Here is an 18,352-nt window from a genome sequence, read left to right on the forward strand (position 1 = left end):
CATAATATAACTTAATTACGACATTGTCATCTTTAGCACCTGCTATAAAATCATCCATGTACATATTATCTTCAACAAGTAAAGCAGCTTGCGGAAAATTCGTTTTGTGCATTATAGCAACTTCTTTCAGCGTGGCTGCAAGAAGAAACGGACTGCAGGTAAGTCCGAAAGGTAGCCGGGTGAAGCGATATGTAATCCTTTCGTCAGTTGTAATATAGTTTCCTTGTTGATCTACGATTACTTTGTACCAAAAAACCTCGTGAGATCTCTACCTTTCCTGTGAAGAACTAACTGTAGAAATGCTGTATAGAAAAATCAGCAGTGGTTTTATTACGCTACACTGAGTACTCCTGTGTTAATGTATTTTGGATCTGACAAGTGTTTTATTACAATTTTCATTTCATTCGATACCTTTACTGTGTACACACTCCATGATTTCCAAGTATGGTAACAATCATTTAGTTGCTTCTCCTCTTAATCCTAATAATCATAGCACCTTTAATAGAATTATGTGGTCAATAATGTCAGAGACTGCAGACGCATTTCAAAATATGCCTGTTATGCAATTATTGCTCCCTAATGCATGAAGCACCACTCTTATCATTCACACTTTTGCTGATTCAGTAATTCATCTGTTTTGGTAAACAAACTATACATCAGTAAATATGTTATATTCACTCACGTAATTCATTAGCGATTATTTATTATTTGATAATGTTAACTGTAGAGAGACAGATCTGTAACTTTCCATATCTTCTGGAATACCAGTCATTAGTGTAGATACAATTTTATCTTATTTTAGACACTCTGAAAAGCTACCTGAGTTGAAGGGATAATACGTTAGTTAAAATACTTTCAGTACACAGAATTGCACTTCATCTGTCCATACTGACTTCCACTTTCTTGTATTTTATACACTTTTCGTTACTTCAAGCTTTGTGGTAGATAACTATATTATTTGTACTTTGCTTGGGGCATATGTGTAATTCCTTTTACAGAAGCTACATCTGTTTATGAAAATTTCTGTTGCCAATTTTCTTCAGTACTGGAAAACATTCATTCAGAAAATTTGTTATTTTCTGTAGATCATTTATTATTCAGTTCATATCAAGGTGCATGTTGTTATGTTTCCATTTGTTTTTCTCTGTTCCCTATTTTACAATCACCCACATTGTTTTATTGTTATGTTTTATTGTTATTGTTATAGTATTTTGACACTTGAAGACTTTTTTTTACAAAAAAAAACACTACCCTCATGTAAATCTTTTTGCAAAGTTGATAACAGTCTATAAATTCTGGGTCACCATGGTTCTATTTTGAGAACTTCTGTGTTTAAAGGCATGAGAGAACTTTCAAATACCTGCTGTTATTCACATGCTTGTATTCAACATTTCTACTATATGGGAACTTTTGGAAATCTCAGGTAAACATTTATTTTTAGTGGTGTGTTTGTGATTTTTATTGGTCCCATAAATTTCATATCATACAGGTACGTACTTGTAATATAGAAATGTCATTTAAGTTACATCCAGACAATATACATATAATAGCTTACACAATAAAAACATACAATAGCTTGCATAGTATGTATATAATGCTAAATAATTTACACTAGAGTTAAAAATACATTTTTTGTGGAACTTATATTGTACATGAATAGTTTTAATTCTAGTTTAGTTCCATACACTAATTTGTAACTCTAGTTTCTCTTCATATTGTAACATTTATAATTCACACTATGAACTTTTTCTCAGTATCTGATCATGTATTCAGCCACACTGTATAATTCTCCTTCTATTAAAAACATTTTTAGAGATGCAGGGAACATCTACTCAATTTTGAGGTCTCATAAATTCCTTGGCAATGGTTTTATTAATTTTGTACCAGTATATTTAGGTCCATTCAAAAATTTAAAGTCTGTGTGAAATGTACTGTGATTATTTTATGTTATTTGTGTTTTGAGGATAAACAGTCTCACTGGTTTCCAGTTGTGTGTCATCTCTTAATGTAGTCACAATGGTGTTTTATATACAGGGTGAAGACAAATTGTATCACAGCATCTTAACCCTGGATAGCTGATGCCACTAGGAACCAAAATTACTAGTGTTATGTAGGTCGACAACTCACAATTTTTAAACTATGGAAACTTGGTGCAATGTGCTCCGGTTGGCCATGGAACTGCTCTGTTGCCAGATGGTCTGGAAAACGCATGACTGTATATGCTTTGCCTGCTGGAGATCGCGATGTATCCAAAGTGCCTCACATGCTTGATGGTAGCACGCCGGCCTTCCACTTTGGCGGCCTGGGGGCGAATCCACAGGGGTCCCGACACATCCACTGTAGTTTCATGATAAGATGTACCAGGAACAAACCCATCAACAGCTGTTAAATCGCATACAGGAAGTCTTTTACAAATAGTGTCAGCCCTGGAAGGGGCCTTTTTTGTAGCTAGGACATTGTTTACTTAATGCAGGGTTTGAAGTGGCGACCCTCTGACTCGACACAAGTTTGGTAACATCGAACGGTGTTTTACCAAACTCTTTCAAAGATTTCTGGCATTGCCCTGACGTGATTTGCGTCATGTTGAGTGTGATCCATTAATTCCTCTTTGTTTCTAGGTGGTTCACATCTGGGCGGGTGAACTAGAACTTGAAGAACCCCACAGGAAAAAGTCCGTTGGCATGAGGTCTGGTGATCACGGGGGCCATGTCCTATGAGCACCTCTGCCAATTACCTGGCCATCAAAGAGTTCATTTAAATATCCACGCACAACACGACTTTTATGTGCGGGCACCCTATATGCTGCAACCACATACGTAGGCATATGTCCACGGGGACATCTTCCAGCAGGCCAGATAGAGTTTCTTGCAAAAAATGAAGGTAATTTGCCCTGGTAAGTTGAGGAGGTAGATGGACTAGCCCAATCAGATTGTCACCCACAATGCCTGCCCAAATGTTGAGCGAAAATCGTTCCTGGTGTCCGTGCATGTATGTGATGTGAGGATTTCCACTTGCACAGTAATAAACGTTTCGAGTGTTGTAAAGGTCGTCCTGAGGGTAGGTGTACTCGTTGGTAAACAACACAATGGCAGGGAGGTCGGATCTCGTGCAACACATGCATAAACCACCGGCAAAACCGTAACCTGTGTTCATAGTCTGCCACAGGATTTAGGTCTTGGACAGGGTGGAAACTAAATGGATGCTGGTTGTCATCCTTCAAAACCTCCCAGACTAACAGATGAGTGATCCCTATGTCATGTCCAACCACTTGAGTACTTGTCATAGGTGCTTCCTCAAAGTGCTCGAGAACACTCTCTTCAAATGCAGCACCCCATCTTGTTCGAGGTCTTCCAGCATCGCCATGATATCCCACTAACGAGCCTGTTTCGTCAAGTCGCCAGTAAATTGCTATAAACGTTTGCGGATGTGGGTGGCGCCTTGCTGAGTACCATTCCTCATACAACCGTCGAGCTTCACGCGCATTACCATCGGCTAATCCATAAACAAAAACCATATCTCGTTGTTCTTCAAACGAATACTGTGCCGCCATGCTTACTGTATAACTAAATCGCAGGTGACGTGTGTGTGCTCCTAAGCGAAGCTTACATGTGAGTGCCTCTGATGTGAGGTGGAGACAAACAGCAAGACCTATTTGACACAGGTGTGTATCATGTTGGGGCAGTGATAGGACGAGGGACATTTGTATGTGTAAACTGACAACCATAGCACTGCCCGTCAACCGGCAAATGGCAGCAGAGCAATCCCACAGCCAATCCGAGCATGTGGCACCAAGTTTTCGTTCTTGAAAATTGGTGTATTGTTGACCTACACAACATTAGTAATTTTGGTTCCTACTGGCATCAGCTATCAAGGGTTAAAATTTCTTGACACAATATTTCTCCACCCTGTATACAGTGAAGGAAACATCAAAGTATTAAGATCTTTGAAACAGATTCTACAAAATTCTTTTTGCTTCTTATCCAGTATAATTGAAATGGCTTTCTTCTACAGTACTAATACTGTTTTATTCATATGGTAGTTGAGTTATCCCATAGTGTGATTATGTATAGCATGTATAGTTCAAAAAGTACATGATAGACAGTGCACAAGAGGTCTTGATGTGAATACTAAGCCAGTTGTTCCATTACAAATATCACTGAGCTTAGCCTGTTGGTACAGTATTTATCTGCTGCTTCCAATTTAGCTCACTGTCTATTATTCCCAAAAACGTAACGGAATTTAATTCTTTCAGTTCTTTTTCACATAGAGAAACATCTGTGAGTTCTTCCATCTGTTTAATGTTGCAAACCAAGTACATAGTGTATTTCAGATTAGAAATTAACTCATTGTCCATGAGCCACTGTAGTGTATTATTGAATTATATGACAGTGTTTTTCTCAAGTGCTTCAAAATTGTTGGAAAAATTTAGCACAGTCATGTCATCTGCATACAGTATCTTATTTTCATTTTCATATCGTTGTACCTTATTTACAAATAAACTGAAGAGGATAGGTCCCATAACACATCCTTGAGGTACACCATACATAATGCTTCTAACTTCTGATCTATGTAAGTTGTTAATGGTTATATATTGCCTCCTGTTACTGAGATGTGATGTTGTACAGTCTGCTGCTTGTCCACAAATACCAGTATTATCTAGTTCATTTACCAGGACTGTATGATTAATTGTGTCAACTCCTTGGATAAGTCTACTGAGATGTGATGTTGTACAGTCTGCTGCTTGTCCACAAATACCAGTATTATCTAGTTCATTTACCAGGACTGTATGATTAATTGTGTCAACTCCTTGGATAAGTCAAGAAAAACCCCAGACATTACCATTTGGTTGTCCAAGCCTTACATAATAAATTCTGTTACTTATTCAATTGCTGTTTCTGTTGATTTCTCTTTTTGGTATTCGTGCTGTGCTGGAGTTAGTATATTATGCTTTTCCAGGTAAGCAGTTAGTCTGTTGAGCATGAGCGTTTCTGATATTTTGGAGAAGACTCATACTAAGGATACTTGTTTGCGATTATCAGAAGCATAATCTATTCCCTTTATATATATATATATATATATATATATATATATATATATATATATATATATATATACTATCGTACTTAAATTAATTTAGGTTGATCAGGAAATATTCCTACTTGAAATGACCTGTTGAAAATATTCGACTTTGGAACCAGCATATTCCGCTTACACTTCCTCCCAGCTTTAGTCTAGCAATAACCTTGAAAAACCGTGCATTCTATATTTTATGTATGATCACTCTATTCTGAAGAGTTAACAGTGAGAAATTTCCGATGAATTGTTTCCTGTGGTGTGTGGTGCAACACTTGATTTATTCACATTAGGTATTTTTTCGATAAACCTATCTGTCACCTGAACCAATAGAAGAAACGGTTATCGTCAGACTATAGTTTGCATTTATCGCTATTCTCTTCGGTTTTATGTAGACATGCTCTGCTTGTTATTGTTTTAATAACAATGTATCGTTGTAGTAAACATACCTTGTTGTGCACTAGTTGGAAAAAAAGCAAATACTTGTTTCGTTTATTTCTGCTGATAGGATGTTGTGGCTATTAATCTGCAGCAAAGTTATAGACTTATAGTAAACACGTTGTGAGTACAAAGCTTACTGCTCACACTCGGTACACAACGAACGTACTGTTTTTGCTTCTCATCTTAGATCTGAATGAAACAACAACATTAGGTGTTGTGTTAAAAAAGTCGGAAGTGAATACCACTGTTTTGACATAGGCCTACTAATGTTGTATTTGATAGTATATGGTTTGTAAAAGTCAAAACTATTTTTTTTGTAAAATGATTTATGGTCGATTGTTATCTTAATAATTTCGACGATACCATTTGAAGCGGAAAGAGCGCGTTTTGACACTGCTTTCCGTGAAAGGGGATTAACTAGAGTCTTTGTTCGGGGAATCATTCCTCTACTAGATCCCTTCACATTTCAGTGAATTCTAGGATACACTGAAATTTAGAGTATGGGGCGTATTGATGTGAACTCTATATAACCATCTACAACATACTAAAATTCCAGTTTAAAATAAGTATTTTGCGTCACTAGAACTCATGAATCAACCGGTAAATTACCGCTGCACAACCCGTTATCATCTTTGCTTGTTCACCAGTAACATCTCTGATGGCAGTAGGTGTTAATGCTAGTGAATCGTAATGAATTGCAAGGAATAAAATTTACATTAGTGTGCATTTCTTTTCCTTCTCGATATTTGCAAAGAATTTTTGAACTTTTTGATACGTGTGAAACCAGTACTTTGTGTTTTGAGTGGAACGGTCTTTATACGATTCGTCTTGAAGTTGCATGACAACCTCGGCCATATTTTGGTAGGTCTAATCATTTCCACTGTCAAGGACTGGAAAGAAACCTACTGGAACAAAGACTTTTACGTTAGTGTTAAGTGTAGTATCTAAGCAACGAAACAGGCCTTACTAACGAACAGCGTCATATTGAAAAAAAAGGTAATTATCTGACTATCATATTGTTCATGGGAAAGTGTAGTTACGTACGTCATATTACCTACAAATAGTTTAATTGTATGTGTAATGTTACCTGACATTCGGAAGTTATCAAAGTTTTATGTGACTATCATAGTTGAAAGTTTGTTGTGTTTCCTGCAGTGACAGCTGTCTTTAACTGCTGTTTTACAGTTTTGGTACGTTGCGCGGAAGTGGCGACATGTAAGCTAGAATTAACGTAATATTTCTTTGCGTGTTCTCATTTTTCAGTAGTCAGAATGTCAGCAGGTCCGTACAACTACTCCTACATTTTTAAATATATAATAATTGGTGACATGGGAGTGGGCAAGTCATGCCTCCTGCACCAGTTCACCGAGAAGAAATGTAAGTATAAACTACTTTTCCAATATTGTTAACTAATTATATTATTAAATATATTGTCTGTATATTGCCAGAACATGCACTCAGTACGATAGTTTGCCCTGACGTTATGTATGCAGTAATATTTCATGGGAAAGATTACGCTTTTATTATTGTAGGTCTAGTTGTAAAATTGTTTTAGTAGTAGACCTAGTTAGATTTCTATAAACCTATCTAGTTGAGGGATGTCTATTCGCAAAATGATTCCTGTGTGTGTGAAGAAACATTTTAATTTTCATTACACACGAGTGTTGCCGCTGAAATGTAGTGCAGTGTTGCTGTAAATAAATGGAACAAAATAAACAAATATTACATAGGAGATAAGGTTACCATATTTGTACAAGGTTGTTCAATGGTTGAGACTGTTTTGCTGGTGTACTTTAGAGGAGTGGGCTGCAGTCTAGTAGTCATTTAGGTCTTTCATTTAATTTTCCTTAACTATTACAGATAATTGGACTAAATTTTAAATGCCACAACCACATTATCTAGCCATAGTCATTCCTATGTAGATGACATTATGTTCATCTTCAACAATTCTGATATTCTTTGACTTTAATCAGGTTATGAACCTAAATCGAATATTACACTAATTATAATTGCATAAATATGTATGATGCAATTGTTTTAGATGTATTTTTGTACAGCTTTGATTGTTAAGGTCAGCTCTAACATTCAGAAATCAGAAAGCCTCTTAAGCTCCTAATCACTTGTGGTAGAACTGAATACACACCACAGAAGAAGTGAACTGCCAAGGGCTGCCTTAGGTACCTATAGATGGGAACATGAAAATTACCATTACCACCATGAGAGAGGTCGAATCCTCAAGAAACAATCCCTCTAAGACATCACTAACAGCTCAAAAACATTATCAAAACAAGAACTGACAAAGTACAAGGATTCAGGTTTTTTGGGCTGAGGATGATCTTGTTGTTAACTTGAAACATATTACAATATGAAAGTATCAGACAACAGTGAAAACAGGGGAACAGAGGCATAATTGTGGAAAACATTATGTGTGAGAAGAAGAGTATCACAACACAGCCATTAGCTTCACCAAGTGCAGCCAAACCTAGATCTCTTATGCTACACGTCTGTCACCTTGATAGCTATTAACAACATGTAAAGTGGAATGACTGTCTAATACACTAAATATCTCTAGTAGATTTGTATAGATTTAACATGTAGCATGATTTTAAACAGCCACTCAGTATAAACTAACATCAAAACTGTAATGTACAAGCATAACCATTGCAGGTGCCAACTGTTACATTTGATTGTGTGTTAGTTTGCTGAAATGTTAAAATGATGCCAGAACTGAGGTGACAAATGTGTGCAATATTAACTGATTCAAGGGGAGTTAAATTACCAAGTCACATTTGGTAACTTCTTTCCTAAATAAGTTTTAGGACTATTGTATTTCCATACGGTAGCTTTTAGATGTCCGAACAAAAATTACCTGTGTATATGCCCATTACTCTTTAAATATTGTATGTCTTGTGATGAAAAATGTTTGAACTGGTTACCACAAGGGCACTAGTTGCATCACAATTGCCTTTTAAATGTTACTGTTTAATTCATGTAATATTTTAAAAAACCATACAGGGTATGGAAATCCCACTTGGTTGTTGATAAAGTCAACCACATTAATTCATAAACTGTAATTAATTTTCAGTGTACTGAATTATGTGAGGCAATTTACCCTTTGTAATTTGCTATATGGAGCAGAATAGAACATACCCATAGATTGCTGGAATATAGGGAAAAGCTCTCTAAAACGTTAGCACACAAATTTGTATTGTGTGGATTAAAGATAAGGGACAACAGATTATCACAGTATGTGAGGGCTGGCATGGCCTGTTTTTCTTATGCCCCTGCAAATGTTATCTTTATTTTTTAAGCTTCCAACATACTTTCCTACACATGGTAGAATGCTGCCAGTTCACAGGTTACATTTTTGAGGCAGTTATCTAAGGGAGGCTTGTGCATACAAACAGAAATATGGTTGTTATTCCACCATGAGTTCAACAAAAATTGATACAGAATCAGTAATACTGTCACTAACGAGAGTATCATGAAGCTTGTATCTCAGAAGATGTGACAATCATAAGGAAAAAGTTATCTAGGACGTGTAGAATTTTTTATTCCAGTGTGTGATGAAAACATATTTATCCTCACTGTAGTTTTCGCTCAGTAGGACAGTGTAACAGGTATGTTTAAAACATGTCCTAATGTAATGAAGCTGAGATGACTGGGTGTTGTAGTCTTCATCATCATCACCACAGTCATTCATCCCCATTACGGTTGGAGGAAGGCAATGGCAAACCACCTCCACTAGGACCTTGCCTAGTAAGGCGGCGCGGGTCTCTCGCATCGCTCCCCTACGCTCTGTAAAGGAGTGTGGGACTCATCATCATCAGTGTGACATCTTTGAGAGATGCAGTATAATTGGCTACGTATTGTTGAGCACAACCAAAAGTATGGTTCAAACTGTGCCACAGTGCTAAGTCATGTGAATGGTGCCATTGTTATGTACAGTAGTGCCATTTACATGAATGCTGTCACTGCGGCCTAGTTCGTAGCACATTGTTAGTTATTTGATGACGTCTAGCTGATTTTGTTTGTATCAGTTGATGTCAATCTATCTTTATAGTAATAGAATATGGTTTAAATAGATATGAAGATGTTCACCACAGACAGAAATAGTCTGAGGGCAAAAAAATTTTGTGCTGATAGACTGCAGTAAAAGAAACACATTCTAAATGTCTAATCATCCATACTCATCTTTCTCCTTAATTTTAACCCATTAATACAAACATAAATTTCTAGATGAAAGATAATTTAAAAACATGACATCTTGGAGGTACCTGAAACGCTCAGGAGATTGCAGCAGTTGTCACAAGCATAAGTAGCTTCGTGCAGAATTAACAGCTACCAGCACTGGCACTCAAAAACCTTCAAAGTATTAGCATAGCTTTGGTATGACGCGAATTCGTGACACTTGGCATTAAAGCATTAGTGGAAGTTATTTTTGTGAAATAGTTTTTAAGCCAAACTGATCATTTCTGTCTGAACTTCAGATGTATAAATTTTGCCATCTTTTTATTGTGTTCATTGAACAATCATTATTAGCCGCAATCAAATATTGTGGAGTAGACTGTGTGTGTGTGTGTGTGTGTGTGTGTGTGTGTGTGTGTGTGTGTGTGTGTGTGTGTGTGTGTCAGTATACATATAATTTCAGTGTGTTTATTTTATGCTTCAGTTGCTATAAAAAAATTATATCAGGTAAGTTTTTTTAAGATTGAGCTTATTTGAAACTGCAGTTTTGCCTGCTGTGAGGTACTTCTGAAACTGTATTGGGATTGTGCAGTGTGCATTTAAATTATATTATCTTACTTTTGCCTGTTGTCATCAGGTAATGAATACAGGCCTCTTCCAGTTTGTGCCACTCTGCCCAATAAGTAATTTCCCTTCTAATTCTTACATGCAGCACTTGGCCTCACAGTGAAGTCCCCATCTGAAAACCATGTTGCAGTTTCATCTCACATGTTCTAAACACTAGTTATGTAAATATATTAAACTAAGAGTCCATCCCTTCTAATAATTCCTGTTTAAGCCCCCTGAGTATTGTGAAATATAAATATTGTACCTACTGGTACTACTTTTTTCAATCCGACATAAAAAGGCAGTATACAAACCCTTTATCAAGCTTCAATATGCTGAAAATATGTAGCATAAAAATTATTTTTCTGATGTTACATTTGTTCACTTTGCCAACTCAACATACAAACTTCTTATAAGCGTAACTGAGATCTCTGGCTGACAGAGCGAGGTGGCGCAGGGGTTAGCATACCGGACTCGCATTCGAGAGGATGGCAGTTCAATCCTGTGTCCGGCCATCCTGATTTAGGTTTTCCATGATTTCCCTAAATTGCTTCAGGCAAATGCAGGGATGGTTCCTTTGACAGGGCACGTCCGACTTCCTTCCCCATCCTTCCCTAATCTGCTGAGACTGATGACTTCGCTGTTTGGTCTCTTCCCCAAACCAACCGAACCCAACTCTGGCTGATGGAGCTCAGCATGACATCACAACCCTGTTCCAAAAAGTATTGTTAGTGTTAGATTCTGGCATGGTTTACAAGTATTTATCATACAGCACAATTACATAATGGATCAAATCTGATGTCACGTATTGGTAGGTTTTATGTGGAAGTTCGTGTTGACTCAGTCTCTCAAATTTCAACCCATTTCTTAGATGTTTACTTTCTGGCATACTTTTTTGAAGAGGTGGTCTTCCACGTGCATAACTACATAATCATCCAATGCTGATCATTTTGTAGGATCAGTAGGTCTTTCTGTAGAATTAGTAGGTACAGTCTCGTACGTCTGATGTATGCAAAAATGTCTTATAGAATTTTCCCTTTGCTCCAAATACAGATAAAAGGTGCTATTTGAATGGTAAGCATTCATGTAGTGAAAGGAGTCCATCCTTATGACACCCTTATTCCCCCTCCTCAGCCATACGGATCGTATTCTTGTGGGACATCAAAAGTTAGACTTATCCAAGCCATACAACCATCATTTTTTTCAAATACTGATCTATGGTCATCATGATCTGTCCATTGGAAAAAGATTCTGACTTAGTCCGCCATTCGGATCTTCGGAAGGGTCTGCCAAGGAAAGATGACCACGAGAAAAAGGTAGAGTGGCCAACAAATGGGTAACGTTCTAAAAGTTGGAGCATGTAATGTCAGAAGTCTCGACGTATTAGGAAGGCTAGAAAATACTTAAAGGGAAAAAACAAAGGATATACACTGAGAAATGCCAAATAGACTGGTATAAGCATGCATATTCAAATACAGAGATGTGTAAACAGGCAGAATGTGGAACTGCTGTCAGCAACGCCTGTATAAGACAACAAGTGCCTGGTGCAGTTGTTAGATCAGTTACTACAGCTACAATGGCAGGTTATCAAGATGAAAGTGAGCGTGAATGTGCTGTTAGTCGGCACACAAGCGATGGCACGCAGCATCTCCGAAGTAGCGATGAAGTTGGGATTTTCTCATAGGACCATTTCATGAGTGTACTGTGAATAACAGGAATCCGGTAAAACATCAAATCTCCATCATCACTGCGGCTGGTAAAAGATCGTGCAAGGATGGGACCAACGGTGACTGAAGAGAATCATTCAGTGTGACAGAAGTGCAACTCCTCCGCAAATTACTGCAGATTTCAATGCTGCACCATCAACAAGTGTCAGTGTGTGAACCATTTAACAAAACATCATCAATATGGACTTTTGGAGCTGAAGGCACAGTCGTCTACCCTCGATGACTGCACGACACAAAGCTTTATGCCTTGCCTGGGCCCATCAACACTGACATTCAACTGTTGACTGGAAATGTGTTTCCAGGTGGGACGAGTCTCATTCAAATTGTATCGAGTGGATGGACATGTACAGGTATGGAGACAACCTCATGAATCAATGGACAATGCATGTCAGCAGGGGACTGTTCAAGCTCTGTAATGGTGTAGGGCGTGTGCAGTTGAAGTGATGTGGGACCTGTGATAAGTCTAGATATGATTCAGACAGGTGACAAGTACATAAGCATCCTGTCTGATCACGTGCGTCCATTCATGTCCATTGTGCATTCTGATGGACTTGGGCAAGTCCAGCAGGACAATGTGACACTCCACACATCCAGAATTGCTACAGAGGGGCTCCAGGAACACTCTCCTGAGTTTAAACACTTCAGCTGCCCACCGATCTTCCCAGGCATGAACATCATTGAGCATGAGCATGTCTGTGGGATGCCTTGCAATGTACTTTTCAGAAGAGATCTCCTCCTCGTCGTACCCTTGCAGATCTGTGGACAGCCCTCCAGTGCTACTTCAGACATTAGTCAAGTCCATGCCACATTGTGTTGTGGCACTTGTGTGTGCTCGTGAGGATCCTATATGATATTGGGCAGGTGTACCAGTTTCTTTGGCTCTTCATTGTATTTGTTAAGGCATGGACATGACACCCTACTACTGCTAGGAAGGCTAATTGTTCATTAGTTTTATCTGGTTTTCAGTTTCTAAATGTCAATCTTTAATTGTTATAAATTTCTTTATTGCTTAATGGAGAAAAACATTCTCCATTCTGTTGTTTTACTTCAGATTTCAAATAAAATAGATCATGGGGCTGAGACCTGGTATCAATGTAGAAAGACTATAAACAGTTCAGCAGTAAATTTCAAATGGCAATAGCGAGTATTCTATTCAAGAATAGAAGGAGGTGGTGTACTTGGGAGAAATCTGGTGAATCCAGCTGGATTATGTCGTGGTCAGACAGATTCCTCCAATGAAGAGTAGACTGAAATTTAAGATAATCGTTTGGAAGATTCAGTGTGGGATACTGAAGTACTGCGGAATGATGACGGGTTCGGAGTTTACTAAGGTTGTTGATGCTATGCTAAGGGACATTTCAGTAGGCAGTTCAGTTGAAGAGAAGTAGGCATGTTTAAAAAGGGGGATCAGTTGGACAGACACATGTACAAGGAATATAACTACAAAAAAACCTTGGGGAACAGAAGAAATACTGGATTGAAGAAAGGAGGAAGTATTAAATATTGAGGGAAAGACAGGAAAACAGCAGTATAAATTACTTATGAATTAAATGCATAGGCAGTGCAAGGCAGCAAAGACCAAATGGCTGCAGGAAAAATCTGATTAAATCTGAAAGAAAAGATGGTCGGAAAGACTGACTCATCATATAGAAAAGGTCAAAACACCTTCAGTGAAGTTAAAAGCAAGGATGGTAACATCAATAGCACAATCAGAATTTCATTGTTCAATTCAGAAGCCAATGGATATGTGGAAAGTGTACATTGAGGGGGCTGTGAGGGGGAGGACTTGTCTAGGATGACTGGATAGAAGAAGAAGCTGAAGTCGTTAAGAAAGATGTAGAGGATCCAGTATTAGTCAGAATTTAAAAGTGCTCTGGAAGACTTGAAATCAAATAAAGCAGGGTAATAGATAACATACCATCTGAATTTTTAAAATGATTGGTGGGAAATGGCAATGAAATGACTATTCAAGTTGGTGTGTAGAATCCAAGACTGGCAACACACCACCAGACTTTCAGAAAAACATTATCCATTCAGTTTGGAAGGTAGCAAGAGCAGATAAGTGTGAGAACTATCACACAGCCAACTTAACAGCTCGCAGTTCAAAGTTGCTGACAAGAATAATACACAAAAGGCTGGAAAAGAAAATTGAGTAACTGTTAGAGAACAATCAGTTCGACTTAAGGAAAGGTAAACGCACCACAGAAGCAGTCTTGATATTGTGCTTGATAATGGAAGCAAGACTGAAGAAAAATAGATGCCTTCATATGCTGTATTGACTTGGAAAAAGTGTTAGGCAATGTAAAATGGTGTAAGACATGCAAGATTCTGATAAAGATAGAAGTAAGCTATAGAGAAAGACGAGTAATATATAGTATGTACAAGAACCAAGAAGAAACGAAGGTGAAGAACAGATTACTTGTATTAAAAAAGGGATACAGTCTTCCACACTCGCTGTTTAACCTGTACATCGAAGAAGCAATGAGGAAAATAAAAGATGAAAAGATATCAGTAATAAAATTCACTGATGTGTTGGGTGGAAGTTAAGAAGAAATGCAGAATCTGTTGAATGGAAAGAATAGTTGTGTACTGAATAGGGATTGATAGTAAACCAGAAGAAGACAAAAGCAGTGAGAAGTAGCAGAAATGTGAATAGTGAGAACCTTGACATTAAAATTGGTTATCACGAAGTTAAGAAGTTCTGCTGTCTTGGAAGCAAAATAACCCATAAAGGGCAAAGAATTTGATATCAAGAGACGTAGGCCTTAATTTGAGGAAGAATTTCTGAGAATGTACATTTGAAGCACAGCATTGTATGGTTGTGGATCAAGGGCTGTGGGAAAATTGGAACAGAAGAGAATTAAAGCATTTGAGATGTACTGCAGAAGAAATCTGTCCTCAGTACCTCAACTATATGGTATTCCTTCTAACATTTTTATTCCATTGAGGATTTTCCTGTATCATTAACATGTTCATCACAAAACAAATACTACAGGAAGAAATTTCAAAGCTAAGTTTCTGATTTCTACTATCCTTATCCAAGCTTTTGGAAACTTCATGTAAATGCTGAGGTATTTGAAAATGTCTAAGAGTAGCTGGCAAACTTGCACTGCATTGAAGGTCCCAATTTAAAGAAAAAATAATGATTCTGTCATTAGGTAGTAAGTACTCTTACCTTTCTGCTCTCAAACTATGACTGTTGTTGCTAGAAGCATGCAAAAAAGAATATAATGATGTGCAAGAGATGTTTTCATGTATGCTTTCATGTGATTGTCCCTTATCATTAACTTAGTGTAATAAATATGTTAGATGTTACCACCAAATGAGTAAAACAGCTATTTCTGAATTGTTACAGTTATGGCAGACTGCCCTCACACTATAGGTGTAGAATTTGGAACCCGAATTATAGAGGTTTCAGGCCAGAAGATAAAATTGCAGATCTGGGACACTGCGGGTCAGGAGCGCTTCAGAGCTGTGACAAGGTAATTTTTGCAGTGGTAGTTGGTCAACCTGGAGTAATTTGAAAAGGACTACTGCTGTGAAAAACAAATTTTGTTTGTAGGTCGTATTACCGGGGTGCAGCTGGTGCTCTGATGGTGTACGACATAACTCGGCGATCTACTTACAACCATCTTAGCAGCTGGCTGACGGACACTCGCAACTTAACGAATCCTAGCACTGTTGGTTTAAATATTCTTAATAGATATTATTACATTCCTTATAGTCACTTAAACTACCAAAACTTCATTTAATGTTCAGCTTATTCAGTGCATGCCTGCAAATGCTGTGTATTGGAACTGCCTTCACAACCTTATGTTATAACAATGTTCTAGTATTAGTGGTACAGGAGTTTATTTTCCAAAGACTGATAAATATACTGCCTGACAAGGAAAAAAAGGGAAGCACACAGAAGACATGGTCAGATGTTAGAGCACACGTTTGAAATTACACTCGGTGAGCATGTAAATGATAGTTGAAATTCTGACAGGTAGGACAACCAGTGTGTATTAGTATTGTTCATGTTTAGTGTCATTACTAGATGTGATAGGGTGTTTAACGAGTGTGAACAGTGAAGGACCCAGAGATGCCACGTACTTGTGAGAGACATCATTATCAGCACCTCACAAGAGTTCGAAGGAGGTGTCATTGTGGATGTCCATTTGGCCAGTGGGTGGAGTTGGGCATTCCAGTTTTGTGGGGTGTTCAGACAGGACAGTGGCCAGATATTGGACTTCATGGGAAGTTTAAGGCAGACTACTCATCATAAAGGTTCCAGTTGAGCAGTTCTGACCATCACAAGGGTGGAGTGCCGTTTTGTGGACCAAACACCTCCTAGTCCCTTCACAGCTTTGTCTGTCATCTGAGAACAAGTAATAGATTCTTTGCACAAAAAAAATAACTGTTATCCCACACTATTGGTGTGAGATTATCAGCAGTCAGACTAGGAAATTACTTCAATAATCATAATTGAAACCAAAAGCTGTAATCCAACGTCATTCATTCAAAACGTGCTACCAATTTCATCACCCAAAAGTGTTACCTTCAGACCCCTGTGTATGGAAATTATGTAGCACGATAGTGAAGTATGAGGGCACAGACAACAAAAATCACAATATGTAACTAAAAACGGATCAATCGCATTATAAAATTACATAGTAAAAAAATATACTATTGTTATCCACACAAAAGAGAATTTAGCATGTAATTTATATTGTCTAATTTTTAAAATCCAATAATCACATATTCCAATTATGTAACATAACTGAGAGCAATCCACATGTACAAAGAATTACACCAGCAAAGCAGGCAGTCACGTATATCCCTAACCAGAACACCTACCAATAATAAAAACGAAACCAATAATAAAATATGAAACATTCTACCGTATTTACTCGAATCTAAGCCGCGCTTTTTTTCTGGCTTTTGTAATCCATAAAAGCCCCTGCGGCTTAGAATTGAGTGCAAAGCAAGCAGAAGTTCTGAAAAATGTTGGTACGTGACGCCACAACTAACTTCTGCCATCGAATATATGTAGTGCTACACAGGCATGCTTTGTAGGCACAAAGATAAATACTGGCGCCAAAACCTCTGCTGAGTAAATAAATTTAAAAAAAAAAGGTGGGAGAGGAGCTTTTTCCTCCGCCCCGAGTTTCGACCACTGCATTTTCATTCATTATCCAACGAAGTAAATACAAATTCCGTATTGTTTGTTCATCTTCGAATGTAGCAGCATTTCAATGTACTACGAAAATCCGACTGGCAAGACTGTTTGTGATGTTTGTCAATATGGCCAACTCTACGTTCTGAATTTTTTCCTACCTGTGAGAAGAGGTGGTTGCTAATAGGAGCTTGATGAATTTTGAATCACATGCAGTATTCTCTTCACCATAAGAATAATAAGAGTATAAACATTTTGCCATGTATTCTTTCGTGTTTGTTGCTATCTCATTTAAATCCTATCTGCCTAACAAACTACGAAACTATAGAGTGAGACAACAGCAAACGCGGTAGAATATACGTATCGTGTCATGTTTATATTCGTATCATTCTTATTCCTAATAGTGATACAGTCAGAAATGAAGCACGGCAATTGACTAGATTTTTAAATCTAAGATGACTAATTTCTGTGCAGAATGTAATGTACTAAAGAGGCGCCTGGAAATATTTTCAAATGGAGAAAAATTTTCGTTAAACTCTCGTACAGAACATCTTCTATCATACGCAGTCTATTATTTGGTTCTTGTTGATCATTATCAAAGAAAGCAGCAGTGTACGTAACAACAAATAGCAGTCTCTTGCCATTGTTTCGCTAATGTGACGATTCCTCTCTCTTTTTTTTTTTTAAATTGTAAGCGGCGGTAGCGCGCACAAAAGCAAGCCATGCCGCGAGCGGCGACAGGCCGTAAACACGCACTATCAGAATGCGACAAACAATGCATGACACAGTACAGTAATGCATTTTCAGCCTAGAGTGACGAAATCACCTATAACAAAGAAAACGGCACTTATCAGATCAAAGCAAAATAAGCAATCGATTCAAACCAGACGAAGCACGTGAAAAAGGAAGGGTACCCGTATAAATACGGACGTAGCGCCTGACGCGTAGCAGTGGCTACCTGGTAAAGCTTAACTGCTAAGCTTACGACTCGAACCAAACTACTGTAGCTGTATCGTCATTCATTCGACCTAAATTGTGTCTCATATTACAATGGACCAACTTTGTTTCGATTTGGAGGTGCGGCCTAAAACTTATATCTCCCCTTGAATTTCGAGTCTCAAATTTCAGGTGCGGCTTAGATTCAGGAAAATTTTTTTCC

The 18,352-nt window shown here is 37.8% G+C and overlaps 1 protein-coding gene across 1 annotated transcript in view; it reads left to right on the forward strand.

Annotated features, from left to right (window-relative positions):
* The first annotated feature begins 6,141 nt into the window (after nucleotides 1-6,141).
* Nucleotides 6,142-18,352, forward strand: part of LOC126190686 (ras-related protein Rab-14) — a 77,891-nt gene continuing 65,680 nt past the window's right edge. The window contains exons 1-4 of the mRNA XM_049931145.1: nucleotides 6,142-6,510; nucleotides 6,778-6,891; nucleotides 15,391-15,517; nucleotides 15,598-15,715. Coding sequence (XP_049787102.1) covers nucleotides 6,786-6,891; nucleotides 15,391-15,517; nucleotides 15,598-15,715 — 351 coding nt within the window. The 5' untranslated portion in view covers nucleotides 6,142-6,510; nucleotides 6,778-6,785. The remainder of the gene's footprint in view (nucleotides 6,511-6,777; nucleotides 6,892-15,390; nucleotides 15,518-15,597; nucleotides 15,716-18,352) is intronic.

This window comes from Schistocerca cancellata, chromosome 6 (assembly GCF_023864275.1).
Source record: "Schistocerca cancellata isolate TAMUIC-IGC-003103 chromosome 6, iqSchCanc2.1, whole genome shotgun sequence".
Classification (NCBI taxonomy): domain Eukaryota; kingdom Metazoa; phylum Arthropoda; class Insecta; order Orthoptera; family Acrididae; genus Schistocerca; species Schistocerca cancellata.